This window comes from Nansenia antarctica (genome assembly GCF_963989245.1).
Source record: "Nansenia antarctica genome assembly, chromosome: 14".
Classification (NCBI taxonomy): domain Eukaryota; kingdom Metazoa; phylum Chordata; class Actinopteri; order Argentiniformes; family Microstomatidae; genus Nansenia; species Nansenia antarctica.
In genome coordinates this window covers 20,850,118-20,872,948 of record NC_137684.1, presented here as the reverse complement: position 1 = coordinate 20,872,948, position 22,831 = coordinate 20,850,118, and the positions used below count along the sequence as shown (strand labels likewise).

The 22,831-nt window shown below is 43.4% G+C and overlaps 1 protein-coding gene across 1 annotated transcript; it reads left to right on the top strand.

The window, feature by feature from the left end:
- Positions 1-220: 220 nt before the first annotated feature.
- On the top strand, positions 221-20,706 carry LOC308170303 (neuronal cell adhesion molecule-like; the record flags this gene model as incomplete). The annotated part of the gene is made up of 27 exons (XM_080545072.1): positions 221-305; positions 1,508-1,525; positions 2,094-2,199; positions 2,404-2,597; positions 3,033-3,155; positions 3,903-4,073; positions 4,591-4,647; positions 5,882-5,993; positions 6,249-6,433; positions 6,740-6,871; positions 7,044-7,187; positions 7,285-7,396; positions 7,509-7,675; positions 7,882-8,029; positions 8,248-8,372; positions 8,618-8,647; positions 9,657-9,758; positions 10,304-10,501; positions 10,648-10,718; positions 10,875-11,100; positions 11,286-11,401; positions 11,522-11,720; positions 11,943-12,065; positions 12,606-12,782; positions 17,357-17,488; positions 17,661-17,739; positions 20,469-20,706. The coding sequence occupies 27 exons, from the start codon at positions 221-223 to the stop codon at positions 20,704-20,706; spliced, it is 3,570 nt and encodes a 1,189-aa protein (XP_080401198.1).
- Between the last annotated feature and the right edge of the window lie 2,125 nt (positions 20,707-22,831).

Sequence of the window (22,831 nt, the reverse complement as noted above, 5' to 3'; positions counted from 1 at the left end):
TGAGTCCTGATCGATAACTCTGGATACTGGATGTGCTGTTCAACACAATGATATATCTTCCTATTTCCCCCCCTCTCTCTCTCTCCCTCTCTCTCTCTCTCTCTCTCTCTCTCTCTCTCTCTCTGTAGTTGTGAATGTGCATGTGTCTGAGGCAAACTGATTGAGGAGAGAGAGGTGTGACTTTGCTATGTCTTGGGGACGGCCTACACGTCACACACCGATGATGGAGAGGACGAGGATGGGTGCAGTGCTCCTGGTACTGTTCCTGGGTCACCATGCCAACGCACTGGAGGTCCCGCTTGACCGTAAGAAACATATCCCATTCAAGCGAATGCAAATCTTTGGATATTGAGTATTGAGTTGATTGCAATAGTCTAACAGAATATGCTCTATTTAATATGCTCTATTGAAAGACGTAAATTGTTTAACCTGTTTGAAAAAAAAAAGGGCCTGTGTTATTAATAAAGTGTTTGCAGACCATAACTCAACCCTAAAGGTTACACATGTAACCCAGGTTCTCTGAAGGGAGATGAGGGAGACCCCTCACTATGGGACATGCACTATTGTGTACCTTCTCTGAAGACCCCAATTCAATCAGGCCTGGTTGCAGGCCAGTGACACTTGCAGGCTCCCGTCCTATAAGTAGGACCTAGCAAGTGCGCCCATTTCATCCAGTGAAACTCTCTTCACAACCTCAGTGTATGAGGGGCAACGAGGTGAGGGGTCTCCCTCGTCTCTTTCAGAGAACCTGGGTTACATTTGTTACCTTTAGTTCTCTTTCAGTCGACTTGGTTCAATCCCTCACTATGGGGCCCTGCAAAACGCCCTGATCGCCTGGTCCAACCCAGCAATAGGACGCAATCACGTTCAGACCGCAAAACCTTGGATAAAGTGTGCACTGATGCAGTCAGGCTGCAATCCCTGACAATTGTAAGTCTCAACAATGACCCCCACAATCCCAACAGGTGAGGTGCTATGTAGGCTTTGGCAGGGTTAACAAAGCAGACAAACAACTGATCACAAACCCTGATGATGCCATCTCATGACCGTCTGATCACCAGTCCAACTCACTGTCCACTAGGCCACCACTAGCTTATTATGACACCACGTTCCTGACTCTACGTTTGAGAACCTGAGTATACAGGAGAGTGCATAGCTCGCGGAACAAGTAGTCAAGAACGGCAGTACTCCAAGGCGTGGTGGGCAGACTGTGTGAGAGTCATGTCCCCATCCATTCAGGCAGACTCCCCTTAGGAGCAGCCTTCTAGAGCGAGGGGTCGAACCGAGTCACCTGAAAGAACAACCAAGTATGTGGTAATAGAACTATGTGTGCAGGTAATGTTTGGAATCATTGACCGCTTGGAAACTGCTGTCCAAAGCCCTGGAAACTCAACTGTTATCAACCATGTAATGAAGGATGAATATGTGAGGGGAATCTCATTTTCACCACTAATGCCTGGTTCTCTTTATCATGTCACTAATTTATGCTGATTCTTGGGGGGAAAAGCTAAAGTTCTGGAAGGATGTAAGTGCCAACATGCCTGTGTGAATTGACTGTGACCACAAGAGTCGTTTGAGCACTTTTGGACTTGCAGTGCATTTTTTTGTTCTGTTTGTTTTGTTTGTTTTATTGTTGTTTTGCGCTTATCCGTTTGGATTTGGTTTGAGTGGATTTGAGCTATTGGTCGGATTTGCATGGAATGATCCTATTGTTTAATTGCTTGCTCCTTTTTATGGTGTTTTTTTTTGGAGTGATTGGAAGCTTTCCCACAGAACACATACTGTAGAACATATGATTTCAGTCTTTTTTTTAAATTTTAAATTTTAGTTTAGACAAGATGCATTTAGATAACGGTCATGATGAAAATCCTGAAAGTACTGATCGCCACTGCATGCGTTTGTTTTTCTGTCGTTCTCGTTTGGCTATTTGAGCTCTTTGTTTATAACATCAGCTATTTACCCTGATTAGATTAAATGTAGTGTGCCCGCATGCACTGTTGTGATTCGTTGTGTGATCGATAGCAATAGAAAAGAGCTTACTTACGCAGAAACATCAGTGATTGAATGTCCCTCTCTCTGTGTGATCACCATAGTGCCGCAGCCGCCAACCATAACTCACCAGTCTCCCAAGGATTACATCATCGACCCCAGGGACAACATTGTAATCCACTGTGATGCCAAGGGGAAGCCTCATCCCAGGTGGGCGTCTCCACACGTCTGTACCCACATTCTCTCTGCCATGCCCAAGCTAATCCTCAATACATTTAATCACATGCGTCTGGTCTTTGAGTCCCCCTTAATGCCCTACTAATACTTTGATAACATGTACAATACACTACATGAGTAATATGCCAGCAAAACATATTTGATTTGCTCTAATATTGATGACATTGTACCCCGCAGCTTCTCCTGGACCAGAAACGGGACCCACTATGACATAGACATGGACCCTAAGGTGACCATGAAGGCCCACTCTGGTACCCTCGTGGTGGACATCAGCGGGGAGAATGTGGAGTCTTACGAGGGGGTCTACCAGTGCACGGCCAGGAACGAGCACGGCACCGCCTTGTCCAACAACATCGTCATCCGCCAGCCCAGTAAGCGTCACCACTTTTTCCAGCATCTTCTTTCTAACCATCTCATCTCAATCATTTCCCCTCTTTCTATGTCATCACTCCATTCATCTGCTCAGCTCATCTGTGAAGTAAACATAATCATTTGTAACCATTCTCCCCTTTCTCTCTTTTCTTATAAACAAATAAGAAACTGTTTCCATCTTCAAAACTCTCTTCCTGGAAGGTAACATTACTGTAGCGTGGGAAGAAAACGGCATGCTTGATATCCTGGATACAGCTTAACCTTCCTTTGAACCTACCCCTAGCATTACTGCAGCGTGGTAGTCTGACCTCATTCCCTCCATTTCCCCTTGTCCTCCCAGTCTATCTCAATGAAATGCTCTCAGTTCCTCTGTCTCATATGCCAAGTCTTCCAGGCTTAATTGGGACTCATGAGTAACTTGTGTGTCTCTCCAGGGTCCCCCTTGTGGTCGAAGGAGAGAAATGAGGCAATCATCGTGCAGGAGGGTGTGTCCCTGGTGTTACACTGCAGACCACCTGCTGGCTTGCCCCCACCCCTCATATTCTGGATGGACAACAGTAAGTCACATACAGAACACTGTGACATATTTTAGCTGGATCATATGTGACACATTCCAGTCTTTTGGTCCGCATGTCAACCATTCAAAATGTTCAGACTTTTCTTTTGAAACCCGTAACTACGTTTCAACATTGCTGAGAATCACCACACAAACCGGCAAGTCAAGCCAAAATACTGCAACGCAAGTGGATTCTCTGCTACCTAGTTAACTATAACACTACTTTACATCATTACGAAACAAGCTGACTTAGTTGATTAGCGATGTGTCATTGGTTTTCAACAACGCGGAAACGTATTCACATTTTTTCAAAGAAAAGTCCGAACATTGAATCAGATGCCGACATGAGGACCAAATAATCAGACTCTGTCACATATTTGAAGACTACGGGGAACAGGTAACAGGTACTAGAATTCCCCCCCCCCCCCGAATCTGATCGGTTAAATCTTGAAGCCTGCCATGTTGGGTTTCAACTTCAGGGTAGGCTAGTAGTGGATAACTCCACTCCACAATTCTTAACTCCACATCAAATTGCATGAAATGAAATAAGGAATGGTACACAATTTTTGATACCATTCCTCATCCCATGCCATGCATTACTATAAGCCCGTCCTATGATTTCTAATCCCAGCTTCCATTGTTGGACATGTATCTCTTGCAATTAGACTATGATCTGAAGCCCAGTGGCCCAGTGGGACTGACAGTGGGACTGACGACTGACGTCTCTCCTAATTGCTCCTCTTCTCAGACTTCCAGAGGCTACCTCAGAGCAGCAGGGTGTCCCAGGCTCTAAACGGAGACCTCTATTTCTCTAACGTGCTGAAAGAGGACTCCAGGAGCGACTACATTTGCTACGCTCGGTTCCCATACACGCAGACAATTCAGCAGAAACAGCCCATTACCGTCAAGGTCCTCAACAGTAAGTGTGTGTGTTTTTGTGTGTGTGTGTGTGTATGTGTTTTTGTGTGTGTGTGTGTTTTTGTGTGTGTGTGTGTGTGTGTGTGTGCGTGTGTGTTTTTGTGTGCGAGTGCACTGTGTGGTGAGGATGTGTAGGAGGGAAACTGTGTTTCCTATCTCCGATGCCAACCTTGATAACGCCAGTAGTAGTCATGATGAAAAGGCACATTGTCCAAGATCTTATGGGCTTCTGCTTGCATGCACTGTACACTCGCCCTCGACAACAAAAGGGCTTCTCATGCAGTCTAGCCTTTTCCACTGCCATGATGCCACATTGTCGACCACCAGATTCACACGCAACATTTGATGACCATCTATTTCTTTATCTATGAGTTGTGAGAAGTCATCTAAGCATTTTATATTCACAGTTTGATTTTGAGCATTCATTTTTAATTGTCCTCACTTTAATCACTTGTATTGCTTTGATATCACTCGATGACTTCAACTTGTGGCATGTTTGATTTTCTATTGTGTTACAGTGGATTCACTCAATGAGACAATGGCAGCTTTTTACAATGAAACTGATTTGTTTAGTGGTGAGTTTTGGCACCCCCTAGTGATTTGTCCCTCCTGTAGTTTACCAACACGTAAGTCAACCACTAACAGTAAACCCCTAAACCTAAACCTTAACCTTACCCCACCTCTGACCCTAACTTGTCCAATGAATAACATTTTTCTGAAGGACTTATTCTCCCACAGTTTATTAACATAGTTTCAAATGACTAAAATGTACCACTGCATGATGGTTCCTCTTTTCCCTGCATACAGTATATGCTGTAAATCATTCCAAATGGGCAAAGGACATCTGCGTTGTATTGTAAATACAATACATTTACTTGTGAAAAGCCATTCTCCATTAACTAAGTACAACCTGTTTGGATTAAGCAGATGTTTGTGTAATGTTTATGGACTTGGTCAATAAGGCCTTTTCATCCAAAACAGCCACAAATCTTATTATATTTTGACAAATAGAAAAGCTGTCAAACACTAATCAAAAACACTGCAACCAGATGTCACATGACCAAAAGTTACCGCAATCTGTTATCCTCCAATCCCAGTCAACCTACTCTCTTTCCTCTCAATCTACTTTTAACATCTCTTCTGCCCCTGCCAACTTTCATTTCCTTTCAGTTCAGTTAATTTCTCATTGTTTGTAAGAACACACTTGTTCTATCTTTCTGGCACACTAAGGATACCTGTCATGTAGAGGTGACAGCACAGAAGAGGCAACAAGCTATAACCTTAGAAAGTCAACCTTACAGAACAGCTTGCTTGTCCTCAATTCATTCATCAATTTACATGTATCATCATTGTTGTCATCACAACCACCATTTGTTGAACTCATGAATTTGTGCCCAACCATGATCCCTGTGAGTGACCTACCCTCATCTCCATTTTATATAGGAAAACACTTGATATTCTAGAAAGGTTCACACCCTCTTACTACAGTGCAAACCCTTGACCTGAGTGAGTAAGTGTGTGAGTTTGAAAGGCCTTGGCCCTACACACAGGGCTTACACACCGGCAGTTCCGAACGCCGGTTCGCGTTCCCGTACCGAAACCTCTGAACGTTGGCGCTGTCTGGCGAACGAGCCCGCGTTCATACCAGTGTATCGTTCGCCAGACATCGCCAACGTTCGGAGGTTTCGGTACGCGAACGCGAACCGGCGTTCGGAACTGCCGGTGTGAAAGAGGCCACAGTGGTACTGGCTGGTAGTACAGTAGAGAGTTAGTTTTGTAACCGTTCACTGTGACCCATTGTGACTCCAGAAAGCCCAACGGAGGAGAGAAGACCCACCTTCCTCATCCCCTCTGGCACCTCCAGCACCCAGACAGTTCTGAGAGGACAGGTCCTGGAGATGGAGTGTATTGCTGAAGGATTGTAAGTCGCACTGCAGAGGAAATATCAATAGCTTACATTAACTATCTCTGATATGGGTTTATGGAACAAGCAGATCTGAACAGGCAGACTGGTAACTTCTTGCTTTCTCTCTCTCTCTCTCTCTCTCTCTCTTTCTCTCTCTGACTTTCTCCGTCTTGTATTCTTTTGTCTGTCTCTCATTTCCTGTTTTTCCATCTCTCTCTTTCCCTCCACCCTTTCCTCTCCTTTCCTTTCCTCCCACTCCATCCATCTCAGGCCGACCCCAGACATCTCCTGGAGTAAAGTAAGCGGGGACTTCCCCGCCAAGCGCACCTTCTTCCTGCACTACCAGAAGACCCTGCGCATTGTGGACGTGTCAGAGGCGGATGCCGGGGACTACCGCTGCACGGCCAGGAACCGCATGGCCCACGTCCACCACACCATTCACGTCACTGTCAAAGGTCTGTGACAAAAGACGTGGGAGAAAGAGAGAGAGGGAGAGACACAGAGAGAGACAGAGTGACAGTGAGAAAGAGAGAGGAAAAGAAAGAAAGAAGAGAGAGAGAGAGAGAGAGAGAGAGAGAGAGAGAGAGAGAGAGAGAGAGAGAGAGAGAGAGAGAGAGAGAGAGAGGCATCTGAGTGGGCCATCTGCCTCCCGGCTGTGTCTCCTCTGTCTTATTGATTTATAAATGATTCATATGGAGGCAGAGGGCACAGCCATAGTCATTAACTAACCAGCCTGCCTTCTGTTCTGTTCCCTCTCCCAGCCGCCCCGTACTGGATCACAATGCCCAAGAACCTGGTGCTGGCTCCCAAAGAGACAGGGGTTCTGATCTGCAGGGCCAGTGGCACGCCCAAGCCAAAAATCACCTGGGCCATGAATGGCATCCCCATAGAGAGTGAGTGGTGCTGCCCATACATCTCTTACATACTTACAGCTCAGTAATTCCATTGTATATGTTGATGTGTTTAGACTCACAGACAAATTAAATCTCTATGATTAAGGTTTAGATGTATTATGTTTATTTTATTTTGTGTCGTATTTCTAAATGTGTCTTAAACCTCTAAAAGATTCGCCTAAAGATCCTAGTAGGAAGGTGGAGGATGACACCATCATCTTCACTGAGGTGCAGACTGGATCCAGCGCGGTCTACCAGTGTAACGCCTCCAACGAGTACGGCTACCTTCTGTCCAACGCCTTCGTCAATGTCCTCTGTGAGTTGACACCTGTTTGAACTCAGTACTACTCAGTAATATTGATCAGAATATATGAGAATATTGATATATCTTTGTTAATGTAATCTGACCACAGCTGAATCACCCAGAGTGCTGACCCAAGCAAACAAAGTCTACCAGGTCATCAGAAACAATCCTGCCATGATGGACTGTTACTCCTTTGGCTCGCCAATCCCCAAAATCACATGGTGAGGTCATGACCAGGAAATACATATCCCTCATAAACTGTATGTGTGGTTTCAATAATCGTACCCCGATCCTGAAAGCTCAGACCCCATGGTCGCCCCCTCTCTCTCTCAGGTTTAAGGACAGTCGCTCCAGCACTCTGGACGGGGATCCCTACGTGCTGCATGACAATGGCACCCTCGAGATCCACGCGGCCCAGGCCTACAACAGTGGAAAATACACCTGCGTTGCCAGTAACATCCTGGGCATTTCTGAGAACCACATCTACCTGGAGGTCAAAGGTGAGAAAGACCGGAGAGGACAGAGAGAGAAGACCAAACTGATTTATAACTCGAACCCCTAACCATAAATGGGGAAAAACTGCCTCAAAGGGTCAATTAGAAACTGCTTTTAAGGAAACTACCCTAAACAGGCTGTCAAGTAATCTCAATGCCTTTTTTTTGGAATCATAATGACCCCATTCTGCCCCCCTGTCCCGTCTTCTCAGAGCCCACCAGGATTCTAAAGCAGCCGGAGTACAAGGTGGTGCAGAGGAGCAGGAGCGTGGTGTTTGAGTGTAAGGTGAAACACGACCCCTCCCTCGTCCCCACCATGACCTGGCTCAAAGACCACGGAGAGCTGCCTGACGACGAGAGGTCAGTGTTAGCACTCATGTCTGAAAAAAACACTACTACTAACCCTAACCCTAACCCTAACCGTAGTTAGTTAGGATAGTTAGGATACTTCCCCCAAATTATAAAACACAGATTTGTTTCCTCACCCTCAAAGCCATCTATGGACAAGGACATTGTTAAATCGACAAATGTTTTGACTGAATAGACTTGATTTGGTTCTGTCTGCGTCGTGTTTCCAGGTTTGTCGTGGACTCTGACAGCCTGATCATAACAGACGTGACAGAGAGCGACGAGGGCACCTACACCTGTATCATGAACACCACTCTGGACCAGGACTCCGCCAGCGCCGTGCTCACTGTCGTCGGTGGGTTTACCCCCTTAATATGCTCCTATGTACCAGGGTGAAGCTGTCAAATTATGTCATGAATCTCCTCCCTTAAAACTATTATTGTGGATTCTCTTTTATGCTTGTAAATGTCAAACATTATTGTACTGTTTCTATGCCTACTATGAAGCCATAGAGTGTACGGTACATTAAGCGTTCTATGTTGTTGTGCTACTAACCACTAAAACCCCCTACTACCTCACTCCTGCCCTCCTACCTGGCAGAGGTCACTCCAACTCCAGCTATCCACTACGGTAAAACCAGCAGCAACACAAGCCTCAACTACCGTATAAGCACCCAGCTATGCTGCCACATGTGGCCTTGTGTGTGTGTTTGTGAGACCAAAACTGTTTGGTCTGCATTGTCAAGCATGCTGTGATCTGCTGGGTGTCGCTTGGTGGCACGCTAAAGGCGTCAGCCATGTAATCGCAGGATCTCCGGGTTCGATTGTGGCCGTCGACATACGCTGCATGTCATCCGTCGTCACTCTCACCCATCTTTCCGGTCAATCTTTACCGTCCGTATCCCAATTAAACAGAAAATGCCATTTTGTCATTGACATTTTAAAAAGCATGCTGTGCTCTGCTGATGTGATCATCATCAACTGTGTTTGTTTTATGACATCATCACCAGCATCCGGACTGACAGACATGTTGATTTAGCACTGCTACTACTTTGAGGGGCTTTTTCATTTAAGGACTTTATTCCATTGCATTCTGTTTTTAAATTCATTTAGACCATTTTTCCCTATTAAAAGGGTTTCATAATATTGTCTTGTATGTTTTTTAAGCTGCCGTCTACACGTCACATAGTTGGTTCCCTTTGAAGTGCAGCATTTCCATTTCCATCCAGCTCATTTGTGAGAAGCATGCATGCTGCTCTGCCATTACTACTCCAAAACATGAACATCCATTTTGTCTGTCTGGTGAGCTGAGGGCTCTATTTCATGCTGGATGATTTAACAATATTCTGTATTATGAGCTGGTTAGATCTACAGATGCATGACAGTGTGCCTGTAAGCTGTGTATATACAGGATTACAATGCTAAATGGAATATGTAAAGCAGGTTAAGACGATTGTAAGATCTGTGTTTTGCAAGATTGGATTACACCCTTTTATTAAACTTCTCAACATTGATGTTCTGTTGCTACTGTAATAGAACACTGTTCTCGAGCTGTTATCCATTTGTGCCAACTAGTGCTGTGGTGATATTTCAAATGTCTGTCTGTAGCATTGTGTTGAACCACCACATATCTTCCTCAGAACAACCAGACCCCCCCACTGACCTGGAGTTGACTGACCAGACACCAAAGAGTGTCCAGCTCACCTGGATCCCTGGAGATGAACATAACAGCCCTATCCACAGTACGTGTGTGTGTGTGTGTGTGTGTGTGTGTGTGTGTGTGTGTGTGTGTGTGTGTTTGTGTGTGTGTGTGTGTGTTTGAGTGTAACGTTATCACTATTCACAGCACCCTGTGAATAATAATGTTGTCATTACTATTCTGAGACCATCCTCTAGCTGTGCTACTGACATTAACTCGAGTCAATCAGATATGCTAATGATGTTAGGAGTTACGACTCGTAGCACTTGCTTGCACTACACATAAAATGACTTTAATGACTCAAAGGGTATTCAAATGTGTGGGTTCTGATTATGTCAACCCCAGGGATTGATTTAGAGTTTGCTTTCTCATAGAGTACAGGCATACAGTATGTGCATATATCTTAATGATTGTTAATTAACCAAATTATTATTTTTTAAAAACGGATAAATATACAGTATTTATTTTTCACTGATATTGAAATTCTCCTCAATGTTGCGGTGTAAAACAATTAAATAAGCCCAATCAACCCTTCATTACATTAATTCTCACCAATCACTAACCACTTCCTGTCTCTTTTCTACACAGAATTCCTCATCCAGTACGAGGACTCCCTCCACCACCACGGCCACTGGCACAACCTGACGGAGGTCCCTGGGACCAAGACCACGGCCCACCTCAAGCTCTCGCCCTACGTCCACTACACCTTCAGAGTCCTGGCACTCAACGCTGTGGGCCTCAGCCACCCCAGCTTCCCCTCCAGAATGCACAAGACCAACCCAGCAGGTCCATAACATTTACTTCTTGTTCATGGGTTTGGTTGCATGGTTTTGGTTATAGTGAAAATAGTGATGACACTTCAGAATTCATCATGTTAAGTGTCATAATGTCAAGAAGATACTCTATATAACAATAAACCCTTCTTCCACTAGGCCCAGATGAGAACCCCTCAGGAGTTGAAGCCTATGGAACTGAGCATGACAACCTGGTGATATCATGGAAGGTAAGAAATAAAACCTGGTAATTAATGTGATGCTCTTAGCCAATGTAATTAAATCGTTGTGCTCTCATACTAAATAACCCTTAGCTTCAGAAGTTGCATAGTTTCTCTGTTTTTCAGTAGACTAATCTAATCACTATGCCTCCATTCCACCACCAGCAACTATCTGGCCTTCAGTCCAACGGCCCTGGCCTGCAGTATAAAGTGATGTGGAGACAGAAGCAGGTGGACAAGGAGTGGACATCAGTGACTGTGGCTAACGTCTCCAGGTTTGTGGTGTCGGGTACACCCACTTTTGTCCCCTACGAGGTGAAGGTGCAGGCCATCAACGACTACGGGATTGGACCTGAGCCCACAAAGGTTGTCGGCCACTCTGGAGAAGACTGTGAGTCACTCTGCCTTTTTTTTTAAGACTTCGCATGTCTAATGTGCTGTTTAACTGTATCTGCAGGGATTATACACTAGCAACTGTAATGGTAGTAGTAGTTTGAATTCTCAAAATCGAATATTTAGTGGTTTAATTATTTTACGTTAATGTTGCTGTGTTGTGTCCCTCTCTGTTTGCTACAGTGCCAGTGGCAGCTCCGGACAACGTCCAGGTCCAGGTGATCAACAGCACGTTGGCTGAGGTGCACTGGGAGCCTGTGCCCCATAAGGCAGTGCGGGGACATCTGAAGGGATACAAGGTACAGTGACTCAGACTGCCTCAAACTCACTGATCACACACACACACACACACACACACACACACACACACACACACACACACCCCCCCTGTGCATACTGACAGTGTCTTTGTGTGCCAGTTGTACTACTGGAAGGAGAGGAGCCTCCACAATAAGCACCACGCAGAGCAGCACATCTTGACCTTCAGTGGGAACCGGAGCCACGGCATGTTGCCTGGGCTGCACCCCTTCAGCCTCTACTCCTTCAACATCAGGGTCTACAACGACAAGGGGGAGGGGCCTCCCAGCCCCAACCAGAAGTTTGAGACCCCCGAGGGAGGTAGGAGTAACCGCACACTCTTATTCCATCTGAATAGAAAGACTGATCACAGCCCTTTTGACTACAGTACTGACAAAACATTCCAATAGAAAAATCACCAGCAGTCAGTACATAGTGTATGTGATGTACAGTTCATGAACTGGTTAGTTAGTTAGTAAAAGTTCTTAATTGGGCAGTATATTTCAGTGCTCACCTTGCTGTCATTTCCTGTCTATTGTGCAGTCCCGGGGCCGCCATCTTTCCTCAGGATCACTAACCCCAACCTGGACTCTCTGACCCTGGAGTGGGGTCCTCCCTACGACCGCAACGGCCACCTGACCGGCTACACCCTCAAATACCAGCCAGGTGAGCCTCACGGCAACGTTACTACACTGTTTTAACACAGGGTGTTTCATTGGTTTGGTAGTGGGCTTTCAGCATTAAAGGCTCAGTCAGTGTTGGTGGAAGGAGCTGTAACAATTAGCATTATTTGAGCCGTTGATATTCGAAGACTAGAGCAATAGAGACATTCCAGGGGCACCGTCGTCCATGTATTGTAGTCTGTAATATTTTCTGTGTTGTCTGTGTATTATCAGCACCATGTGAATAGAGTTCATGTTAAGTCTGTGTACAATAGTTACCTCAGAGTTTTCAGAAAACAGTAGGATTGGGGTGTCTGGGGGAGCCACAATAAGGAGCTGAGAAACGACAACAGCCCAGATTGATGGATAATCTGATGTCACCTCTACTCCCCACCCTCCATCCATCCCTCCCAACCCCCCATCTCATCTCGCTACATCCCCATCTCAACCCCTCAATCTCTCCACTCTCGACCCTTAACCCCACCACCAACCCATTCCATCCCATCCCTTCCCATCTCGCTACCCCCATCCTCCACCTCTCCAGTCAATAACTCCAATGAGCTGGGCCCGTTGGAGGAGCTGGCCCTGCCTGCCAACGAGACCTCCGTCACACTGCTCAACCTCAAGTACAGCACGCGCTACAAGTTCTATTTCTATGCCAGAACTGTCAAGGGAGCAGGGCGGGGCATTACTGAGGAGGCTGTCACTATCATGGACGAAGGTAAGTGTTCTAGTTCTGACGGCCAAAACAACCCCAACGTTATTGGAATTCAGTAGATGATGTACCTTGGAAATGAATATGGTTAGGGTATGTGGGGCTCCTTACATAGGCTATCATTTAACAACAAGCATATCGTGTTTCAAGTCCATTCAGGTATGTCATTCCCAAACATCTACAGCAGATGTTGTTTTTGTGTCTAATACTTGTTTATGAAGCATGGTGCTCTATTGTGTTGTTTTGTACTACATGTTGTGTCAGTTTGTTTTTCCCAAGTGTGTGGCTTTATAGTTTTGTCAGTCAGTGTGCGAAAAGTGTGCAGCAATGTACCCAACCAAGCGTGATATAGCTTAACCCTGTGTTTTTGTCATCACAAGACCTCAAGTTGACAATGAGTGTGTTTGTAGATGGATTTTGGTGGCGCAAGCCTTGATTTATACGTGTATAGAATGACCTTGGGGGACATCCTGAAGAAGTCGCACCCTCACCATTTTTGTCAATTCCTTTGCAATTGCAATGTGTCTGAAGAAATCGCATCTGATATGATCCATTGCCTGTCACACAGGGATGAGCAATGCACAGCAATGCATACATGCACCATGATTAACCATGACATATCTTTTGGAGTCAGATATAACATGCGTTAACGTGTGTTAGTTGGTACAAGCGTGTAAGGATATGATCTGTTATGTCTCATGTTTCATCCGTCATCTATTCTATTCAGTGTTTTATTTCATACTCTTCACGTTCATGTTAAACTCTGACACTGTCATCCATTGTTGGTTCATTTCTCCCCAGTCCCATCTGTTCATAATTTGTATATGTATCATATTATAGCATGTTAAGATGGCTACTGTATCCTTGACTGCTTTGACACTCATGATACATGAAGTGACATTGGGATAGCCTGTCAGAAACATGAGATCACGAGGTCCATGTATGAGGTCAGCCTTTCTCATAGTGACCTCTCTTCCCTCTGTGTCCTGTTCTTCTCTAAGCCCTTATGCATCAGCCTGCAATAGATGTGGGCACAGGTACCTGTCCTGTACTGTAGTATACTGGCACTCCCAAGTGTGCATGCCCCCATCCGGTTGTTAAGTCGTGACGTATTTCCGGGTCCAAAGTTGGCTGATGCGCTGTCTTCGAAATGCCGAAATAATAATAATAATAAATTATATTTATATAGCGCTTTTCCAAGGCTCAAATACCCTGACAATATGGAGAAAACGGGAAAGTGCTGTGTCCCTTGTTGTATGAATAGATCCTAGTCTAAAAAACGATTAAACTGTCATTCTACCGCTGTAGTTCACTGGTACTCTGGTGCGGGGAATTTCTGGTTTGGACCCGGAAATGGCTAAACATCACTTTTGACGTCAGACTTAACAACCGGATACACATATACCATCAAAGGCCACAGGCATGCATTCCCAGTCTTGTTCTTCCTTCCACCAAAACCCTCCACCCAGTAGGACCATTTATAATAATCATAATAATAATAATAACTTTATTTGTATAGCGCTTTTCCTGCAAACGTTGCAGCTCAAAGTGCTTTAATCATTATATAATCTTAATTGAATTATTTTGTAATTTAAATTTTAAATGCAAAATATTAAAAGGATGGGTTTTTATAATCTTAATTTAATTTAATTATTTAGGCATTAAATATTTAGTCATTTATACTGAATTCAAAGCAGAAACTCTGAAGAGAGCCACATAAAAAAAACATAATGAAAGATATGATGTCATGCGTCTTGGCTTTAACACCCTCTGGCACACAGCAAGAAGAGTCTTCAAAGCGTTCTGATGTACCTGTGTTTTGTTATGTATTATGGAGAGGTTGACCCTCTCCCTTTTTCCCTTTGTGGCTGCTCAATGTCCATGGCTGCTAGTGCCGCTTTCCTGCTGGCATGGGCTGCTCGCATGGGTTGCTTGCACTGCACTGCATGTCAATGGACCCGTGTAACCTTCTCACTGTCTTATCCTTGCCTGCAGTGTGTGCTACTGTGTGTTTGTGTGTGTGTGTGTATGTGTGTGTGTGTGTATATGTGTGTGTGTGTGCCGTGTTTTATACCTCTCCATGTTGTTTCAGGGAACACCAAACTCTCACCCCCCATAGCACGACCTCCACGCCCCCCATTCCACAAGGGTACAGCTGCTCTAGTCACCTTGCCTACACACCTATATGTCATTACCATGATGTGTATTTCATATAAGTTATCTTTTCAGTTGTATTTGTAAGGCTTTTAGACAAAAGAAGAAGTGTAGATATATTATATATATTAAGTAAGTTAAACTACAGCCTAGCTCCCTTTGCTTTTGATCTCTAGATGCTGTGCTGTATATAGGTAGATGTTGTTAGCCATGTCAGTATACAGTAGGAAGGTTAGTGTGATTCAAAAAGATTCACCAATTCAATCCATTGTTATACTGTATACTGTAGGGTGTATAGGAAATAGTCTCAGTATTAACAGTTGAAGTTGCAGAACATGTTTTGACCTGACCTTTCACCTTTGACCTGTGAGCCTCATGGTTGTCTTCTCTCTTGTGTGCTCAGCGGCTTTTGGGAACGTTAGCTCCTCCGTGCGAGAGGACGGTGCTCTTATCAGTTGGGAATACTGGGGACCGGAGAAAAATGTTTATGTAGAGTATATAGAAATGAACAACAGTAAGACCTCACTCTTTCTATCTCTGTCAGTTACACTTGAACATAGGTGGCAAGAGACTCCTACTCAATAATTGGCTGCTGCAGGTATATTAATAACATTGGCAGCGACAAGGCTGTACTGCGGCAAACTTTGGCACAGATGTGATAAATAAGATCACCTGTGATTGGGTTATTGAAATAAATAATATAAAAGAATTGCCCCAATCTGGTAATATCCTATGATAAAGGAACTCACAATAGATCCCTACAATTTGTATTGACCTGAGAATGAAAAAACATGCTTTTGTTGTATGGATCTCTCACGCCTATACCTAGTGTTGTTTTTGGAATATATTCAATAAGTCAATTAGCATGCTCAAATGCATTTTTCCAAACCTCATCAGTTACATTTCAGTAGAATAGTGGTTAAGGTGCCTTTATGAATTCCCTATCAGTATCATCTTGTAAATCTCCTAACACAAGACACATTCCTTGAGTTTCTGTAAATCACTATTCCATCAAATGTAACATTGATATACATTCACCGATGTACAGTATCTAATATAGAGTTCAATCTAATATAGAATCCCCATATGGCTGTAACATTAGTGCCACTTTTTAATTTAGTCCTTTAATTTAGTGCCACCTTTTAATCCAGTTAATGACAGATAAAACCACCCCGGCATGACCTCCATCCCAACGTATTTAGCTGAGAGCTGCGTTTCCCTCTTTCAAAGTGCCTTTCTTCCTGCTGCTCTCCTGTAGGTGAAGAGGAGTGGCAGAAAGAGTTTGTAAACGGCTCTCAGACCTATGTGCTGAAGGGTTTAAAGGAGGGCCTGTCCTATAGGGTGCGAGTGGTCGCTAAGGGTCACTCCAACCAGACGGTCCACCACTCCGATGAGCTATTGGTTATGGTCCCAGGTGAGGCAGCACGCATGTGGCTGCGGGCGTCAGCCCTGGCCTTGCCCTGTGTCGTGTATACAGCAACGTGTGTTGTTAGCTGTGTCATTTTTTTTTTTTTTTTACTACCTCACAAGTGTGTTTTCAGTACCTGTGATGTAATCAAGCATGGGTTTAACAGTTAGTTTAACAGGTTAGCTATCCGTTGTATTATCATAGAATGGAAACATTGTCTAGGCATGTTCAGTAGAGCTGTATAGTGGATAGTTTCCCTGCATGATGCCATCCTGTCTGTATGTTTGTGTTGTTGAACCTGACCACACACAGTCTACGTGTTCTACAGAGCAACAAGAGTGTTTTCACAGTCATTCCCAGATGCAATAGATGATGCAAGAGGATGGGTGTGTGCTGTTGAATGTTTTTCCTAATTGTCCCTCCTGTGGTTTTGAGTGTGTGTGTGTGTGTGTGTGTGTGTGTGTGTGTGTGTGTATGTACAGTATGTGTGTGTGTGTGTGTGTGTGTGTGCGTGTGTGTGTGTGTGTGTGTGTGTGTTAGTGTGTGTGTGTTAGTGTGTGTGGAGTCTGAGAGAGAAAGAGAGAGAGAGAGAGAAAGAAGGAGAAAAAGTGGGACATTGTGTGTTATTTACAAGTAAAGCTATTTGTCTGTAACTCATACACTGACAGCTAAATCCTTTGAGATGTCTAACTTAACTAACTTAAACACTGTCTGTTTCTGTAACAATAGGTCATATTGTAACCACATCTTCTCATACCGTAACAATGTGATATGTAACCTTACCTGCTCAGACACTGTACAGCAAGGTTCTTGTAAAGCCTCCTTTCATGTTCAGGAAAGGTTACGTTTCATCTGCAAATCCATAATTAGTCATCTAACTGTAATGACAATCGTGGGTGGGAGATAACAATGGGCAATGTAGATTAACCAGTTTCGCTATCCCTTCCTCAAGCAAACGAACACAGCCAGTTATTAACGTGCGTGTGGTCTTCTCTTCCTCCCCTCCGCGTTCGCCCAGCTATGGCGAGCAGACAAGTGGACATCGCTACCCAGGGCTGGTTTATCGGCCTCATGTGCGCCATCGCCCTCCTCATCCTCGTCCTCCTCATCATCTGCTTCATCCAGAGGAATAAGGGAGGCAAATACCCAGGTGGGTGTCACTCCTCGCTCTGAACAACTGGCCACATACACGTACATACGCATGCAGGCACGCACCCACACACACACACACTGCCCTACATACTCCCCTCATCACAGCCACCCTCCTGATCCATGACTACCTAGTTGTAAACGGACACATCTGCTGAATCTCTTTTCCACAGTGAAAGAGAAGGAGGACGCACACACAGACCCAGAGTTCCAGCCCATGAAAGAGGATGAGTGTACTTTCGGGGAATACAGGTGAGAACAGCCCCCCTGGAGCCCGTGGGACAGATGTCTCCCTCAGTCGCTCCCCCCCCCCCCCAGACCAGGTACCCCCCCCCCCCCCCCTTCTTCTACAGCTGACCTCCACCTGGGCCTTCAACCGCCACAGGACATCATTAGGAACAGGAAGCAGCAGTGCAGCTCTCTGGCACTACAGCAAAGCACAATAATCTTCTTACTTTGGGTTTTTTGGGGTCAGGGACATGGACGGGGACTTACAGTATTCTTTCTCTGCTTTGTGTGTCGGTGGCTTGTGTGCCTGGATTGATATAACATGTGTTTGACTGTGTTGTGTCATTGGAGAAGCAGGATACAGTACATATTCAGGTCTCTGTTTTAGGGTTTGGGTCTTTTCTTGTAAAAAATATCCCCAAAACTGTCAGGAAAATTTACAAAGTTCAGTTGCAGTATTCAGAGCTGGCGTGTATAGATATCTGCCCCACAAATCTTTCATTATTCTTTTATTGACAAAAATGAATTCCTATACATTAAAACGAATACAGTACATCATACATACAGCTTGTGTATAAATAGATACAGTAGTATACCGTATTAATATTTGGCTACATAAGCATATGAAAAGAACACTCATCAATGTAAATCTAAAAGCAGTTATCCAGTTATGCTTGCTAGCGTTCTCCTTTCTAGGCTGCTTCTCTGAAAAGAAATTAAGCACTTTACTTATGTATAGCGTTTTTGAACATTATTTTGTACTGGTCCGGCTTTTTTCAATTTATATAATGGTTTTCTTTATATATTTGATATTCATTTTTTGTATCATGTATTGAAACATACTGTACATCTGTTCTATAAATTCTATGCGATGATACATACATATGAATATATACAGTAATGATGTTTGATGTGCATGGCGTGAAGATCTTTATTCTGAAACTTAATGTAGGCAATAATGTATTGGATGAAATTCTAGATATGTACAGTAAATGTATAATAGTATAAAATATGAACCTATTGGCATGTTTGAGGAAAGTTGGCCACTACTGTTCTAATCCTGACATAAGCTATTTATATGGCTAGAAGCCAATATTATTCTGTCCACATAGTAAATCTAGTTTATGATCATAACACAAGAACTTTAAGAGACTAAGTCTGTAAATTCAAGTAACAGAATAGACAATAAGACACAAGGCAAAATGTATGATATAGTGCCTTTGTGAAAATATACTTTACATCCATGCCATCTTTACGAGGTCAACTGGTGCGTTATGTCAATAAAGACATAAACCAACTGAGCTGTACTGGTTTGACTGTAGGCAAAGCGTGCATAAGTCTCTACTGCATACAGTAAGTGATGTAATCATTGACTCTCAAATCCAGTGTCTGCACTTAATGAGGTTAATGTGGTGCTAAATATACATATACTGACATACATACATACAGTATGTGCATTTCTGGGTGACGCTTAGACAAACTCAAAACACCAAAAAAACACAGATGAATCACTATACAGTACAATGCAGTTATATAGTTACCATTTACCATATAGCATATCGATCCCAGTGTAGGTGTGTGTGTGTGTGTGTGTGTGTGTGTGTGTGTGTGTGTGTGTGCGTGTGTGTGTGATGAGAGCTGACTCCCTGTGATCATGTTGTATGTTCCTTCTGCACACTGTGTATTGGGGGATATACTGTATGTTGGTCTCAGGGAAGGTAAGGGGGACACTTGCATGTGAGGGGTGATAATGAGGGTCGAAAGAACAGTAGCCACTGGGAGAAACAAGGCCTGCTTCAAAACCATCCCGGATTACACCACTGCCATTAAGTCTATTAATCTGTCATAAAGCCTACATAATGTCATACACGTCAAATGTGATTCAGCTATGGTGCAACATTTTTTGGGGTGGCTTGGGCCCTTTAGTACTTATATATAGATAGAAACTATTGTGAATTGTTATAACATGTGTTATAACAGCATTATAAAGGCTTTATGAAAGAGGGTTCACCTGCTCTGACTGCCATGAATCATCCCCTAACATGGATTTGAATGTTGACTAACTGATGCCCAAAGAAGGTTTTCTTTGCTGTTTCACCAAATATGTCGATGTTTTGCTTGGGACCGTTGGCTGAGAATGTGCTTTTCATATTTGTTTATAGCATTGCCTTGGATTTTCATTGCAACCTTTGTCAGGAAAAAAAATGTTTCTATCAAGCAACGCACATCATGTTTTCCACCTCATGTTTTGGTTCCAGGGGGAATTTGGTATGATTTTGCTTGTATTCCATAACCCCTGTTGTGTGATGGAAACCAACTTATCGCTCATGTCTCTATTTTTTTAGACTTGGGGCAAGACCAAATTCAAATATGTAATGGACAGAAAAGTCTGAGACATCAAAGGTCTCAAAGATTCCTTTGAATCAAACATGTTACCCACTATAGGATGTTTTTCTTAGTAGGTTATTATCAAAAGTAAAATCTGATATTACCCTATATACAGTAGGATAGCCTACTTGAAGAAAAAAAGATTACCTAAATGTCTGGTTACAAATTTGGATGTAATGAATCTTATATCTTTGCAATACTGGAAAACGACAAAACTACCTATACATAAGTGACTTGGGTAGCAACGTAATTGGCAGTACTTCAATGCTCCCATCTAAAAAAAAACTTTAAAAAAAACAACGTAACTCCTTGTGTGACACCTGTCATCATTTCACCTGTAACACCTGCATGTTATTTCCTCCTAGTGACACTGAAGACCATAAACCATTAAAAGGGACCAGCACGCCGTCAAACGGGACGGTAAAGAGAGACGACAGTGACGACAGTTTAGTTGACTACGGGGAAGGTGGTGACGGACAGTTCAACGAGGACGGGTCTTTTATTGGAGAGTATAGCGGAAAGACGCACAGCCACATTGCCCAGGGCTGCGAGAGTTCAGCGGCGCCCTCTCCTGTCACCAATGCCATGAACTCCTTTGTGTAGCCAGAGAGAGCTGGGCCAGTAGGAAGTGTGCAGCAGTGACTGTCCCATCCCTTCATCTACTGTATCTCACAGGGCTGTCCCATCACTGTGTGGCTTATCATCATCACATGACTCCCATCACCACTCCGAACTTGTCAGACTGTCACATCATATATAAGAGACATCAGACACGTGTGAGATACATACTGTACACTAGCGATAAGCCGGAAGACTACTGGAGGAATGCACACTATCATTTGGAAATCGTTTTTTTTTTTTAGAGGGATGTGGTGACTGCCAGTGGTATATTCTTCTCCATTGATTTAGTGGTAGTTAGACCTGTGGAACTGGACATCCCATTCTAATACAATGCATGAAAATCTTACAATGATCTGCACCCATGTATTATAACACACTGAGATTAACAAACGTGAGTATATTCAGTGGCAGTAGTCTATCATGGACGATGCGGTGCACATTTGAATTATTGGGTTTGCTGTATAGTTTTTTTCGTCAAAGCATTATATTGATATTATTGTGTATGTAAGAGACATCAATGTCAAAATACAGTATAAAGGCTGTTATTCTTTGTCTGTTTGCAAGGCAAGGGTTTGTATATACAGTACGGTAGTCGCAGAACAATTTACAGTGGATGGTTGGGGACTATGTGGGGGACTGAATATGCAGAGGTCTTCTAGAAGTATTATTTTGTTTCGATTGACACTTCGACACTTGCCACTTGACCCTCACGTGTCACCTTCGTGTTGCTTGGTCACTGCAAATGTCCCTGTGATGGAGGAAGCTGAAGATCTGCATGCCACGATGTCATCAGAACCCATTCTCATGACCTTCCCTGCATGTGACCCCCCCTCTGGTTGGTTGGTTCCACCTGACATGACGGTGTCCTCCAGGCTCGTGGGAGACCCCAGGGCATGAAAGCTTAAGTCCCATCCTTTCTTATGCTTTTCAAAATGTCATGTGTTGTGTTGGGTGGCCTTCAGCAGACAGTGCCTTTCTCCAGAACACTGATTCAGCCCAAATTCATTCACAAAAATGCATTTTTCCCAGAGCTCAGTGACCAGAACAGGCACAAAGTGATGAAGTCACACCCCAGGGGAGATGAGTTGAGCTTGAGAGGACTCCAGAAATGAAGGAATAATTCATACAAGTCATCTTTTGAAAAGTTTCCCCATGCTTTCCTCAGATATATGGGATTCCCTTTCCTTACAGTAAGCAGCTTAAAGCAGCCATATTGGACATGGTCAATGCTTACAATGTGTAAACCTCGCTCAGTGCATTTTCAAAAGGGTCTGGTCATCTATGAAGTGTTTGATTGTATTTCTGCAGTGGGTGAGTGAGTGTGTGCATGTGTGTGCATGTGTTAAGGGTATAATATTCATGCTAGACAAGAACTGTTAACTTGTACTAACAAAACTGTAGGGCATTGGGGTGACAGGATGGTATCAAGATTTTTTTTTTCTTTTTTAACTTGCATCAAGTTTTATTTTTTTTTATTTTTTTAAGAAATGTAGATTATTTGTTGAATTTGTAAATATACTCTTATTGACTGTACAGAAAATCACAGCCAGATGAGCCTAAGAGGCAGAACTGTGCATACGATGGTTGGACTTGTTGAGAGAGCTGTGTTCGATATACGCTACTTCTATAGAATATATACATTTTTTGTTTGTATTTGTTTTTTTTTGCTGTGAACATTGTACATTGTAACTAACAGGACAATAAGTTGCTCATGAGTTTGGATGGTATTCATTTTGTCAGCTTTAGTTGTAAGTACCCAACAATGTACAATACCCTTCTGGTTTGTGTTGGTTATATAAGCAGCACAATAGACTGCCAAAATAATACTCTTTGTGACAGTATTACAGATGGTTTTGTATTCTAAAACAGTTTCAAGATTTGTACTAACAATTTATTTCTCCTTTTATTTCTATTTAAGTTTATTCACTTAAGAATGAAATTCCAGCAACTCGAAATATAATGAATGAATAAATGTAATTATCTGCTTTCATCTCCATTCTTACTTTCTTTGAAACGTGTCATTAAATATGTTCTTCTTACTTACTGTAAGGTAGGTCAGAAATATTTCAATAGATTACGTCACAGTGTCCATGATTATGTCACAGTG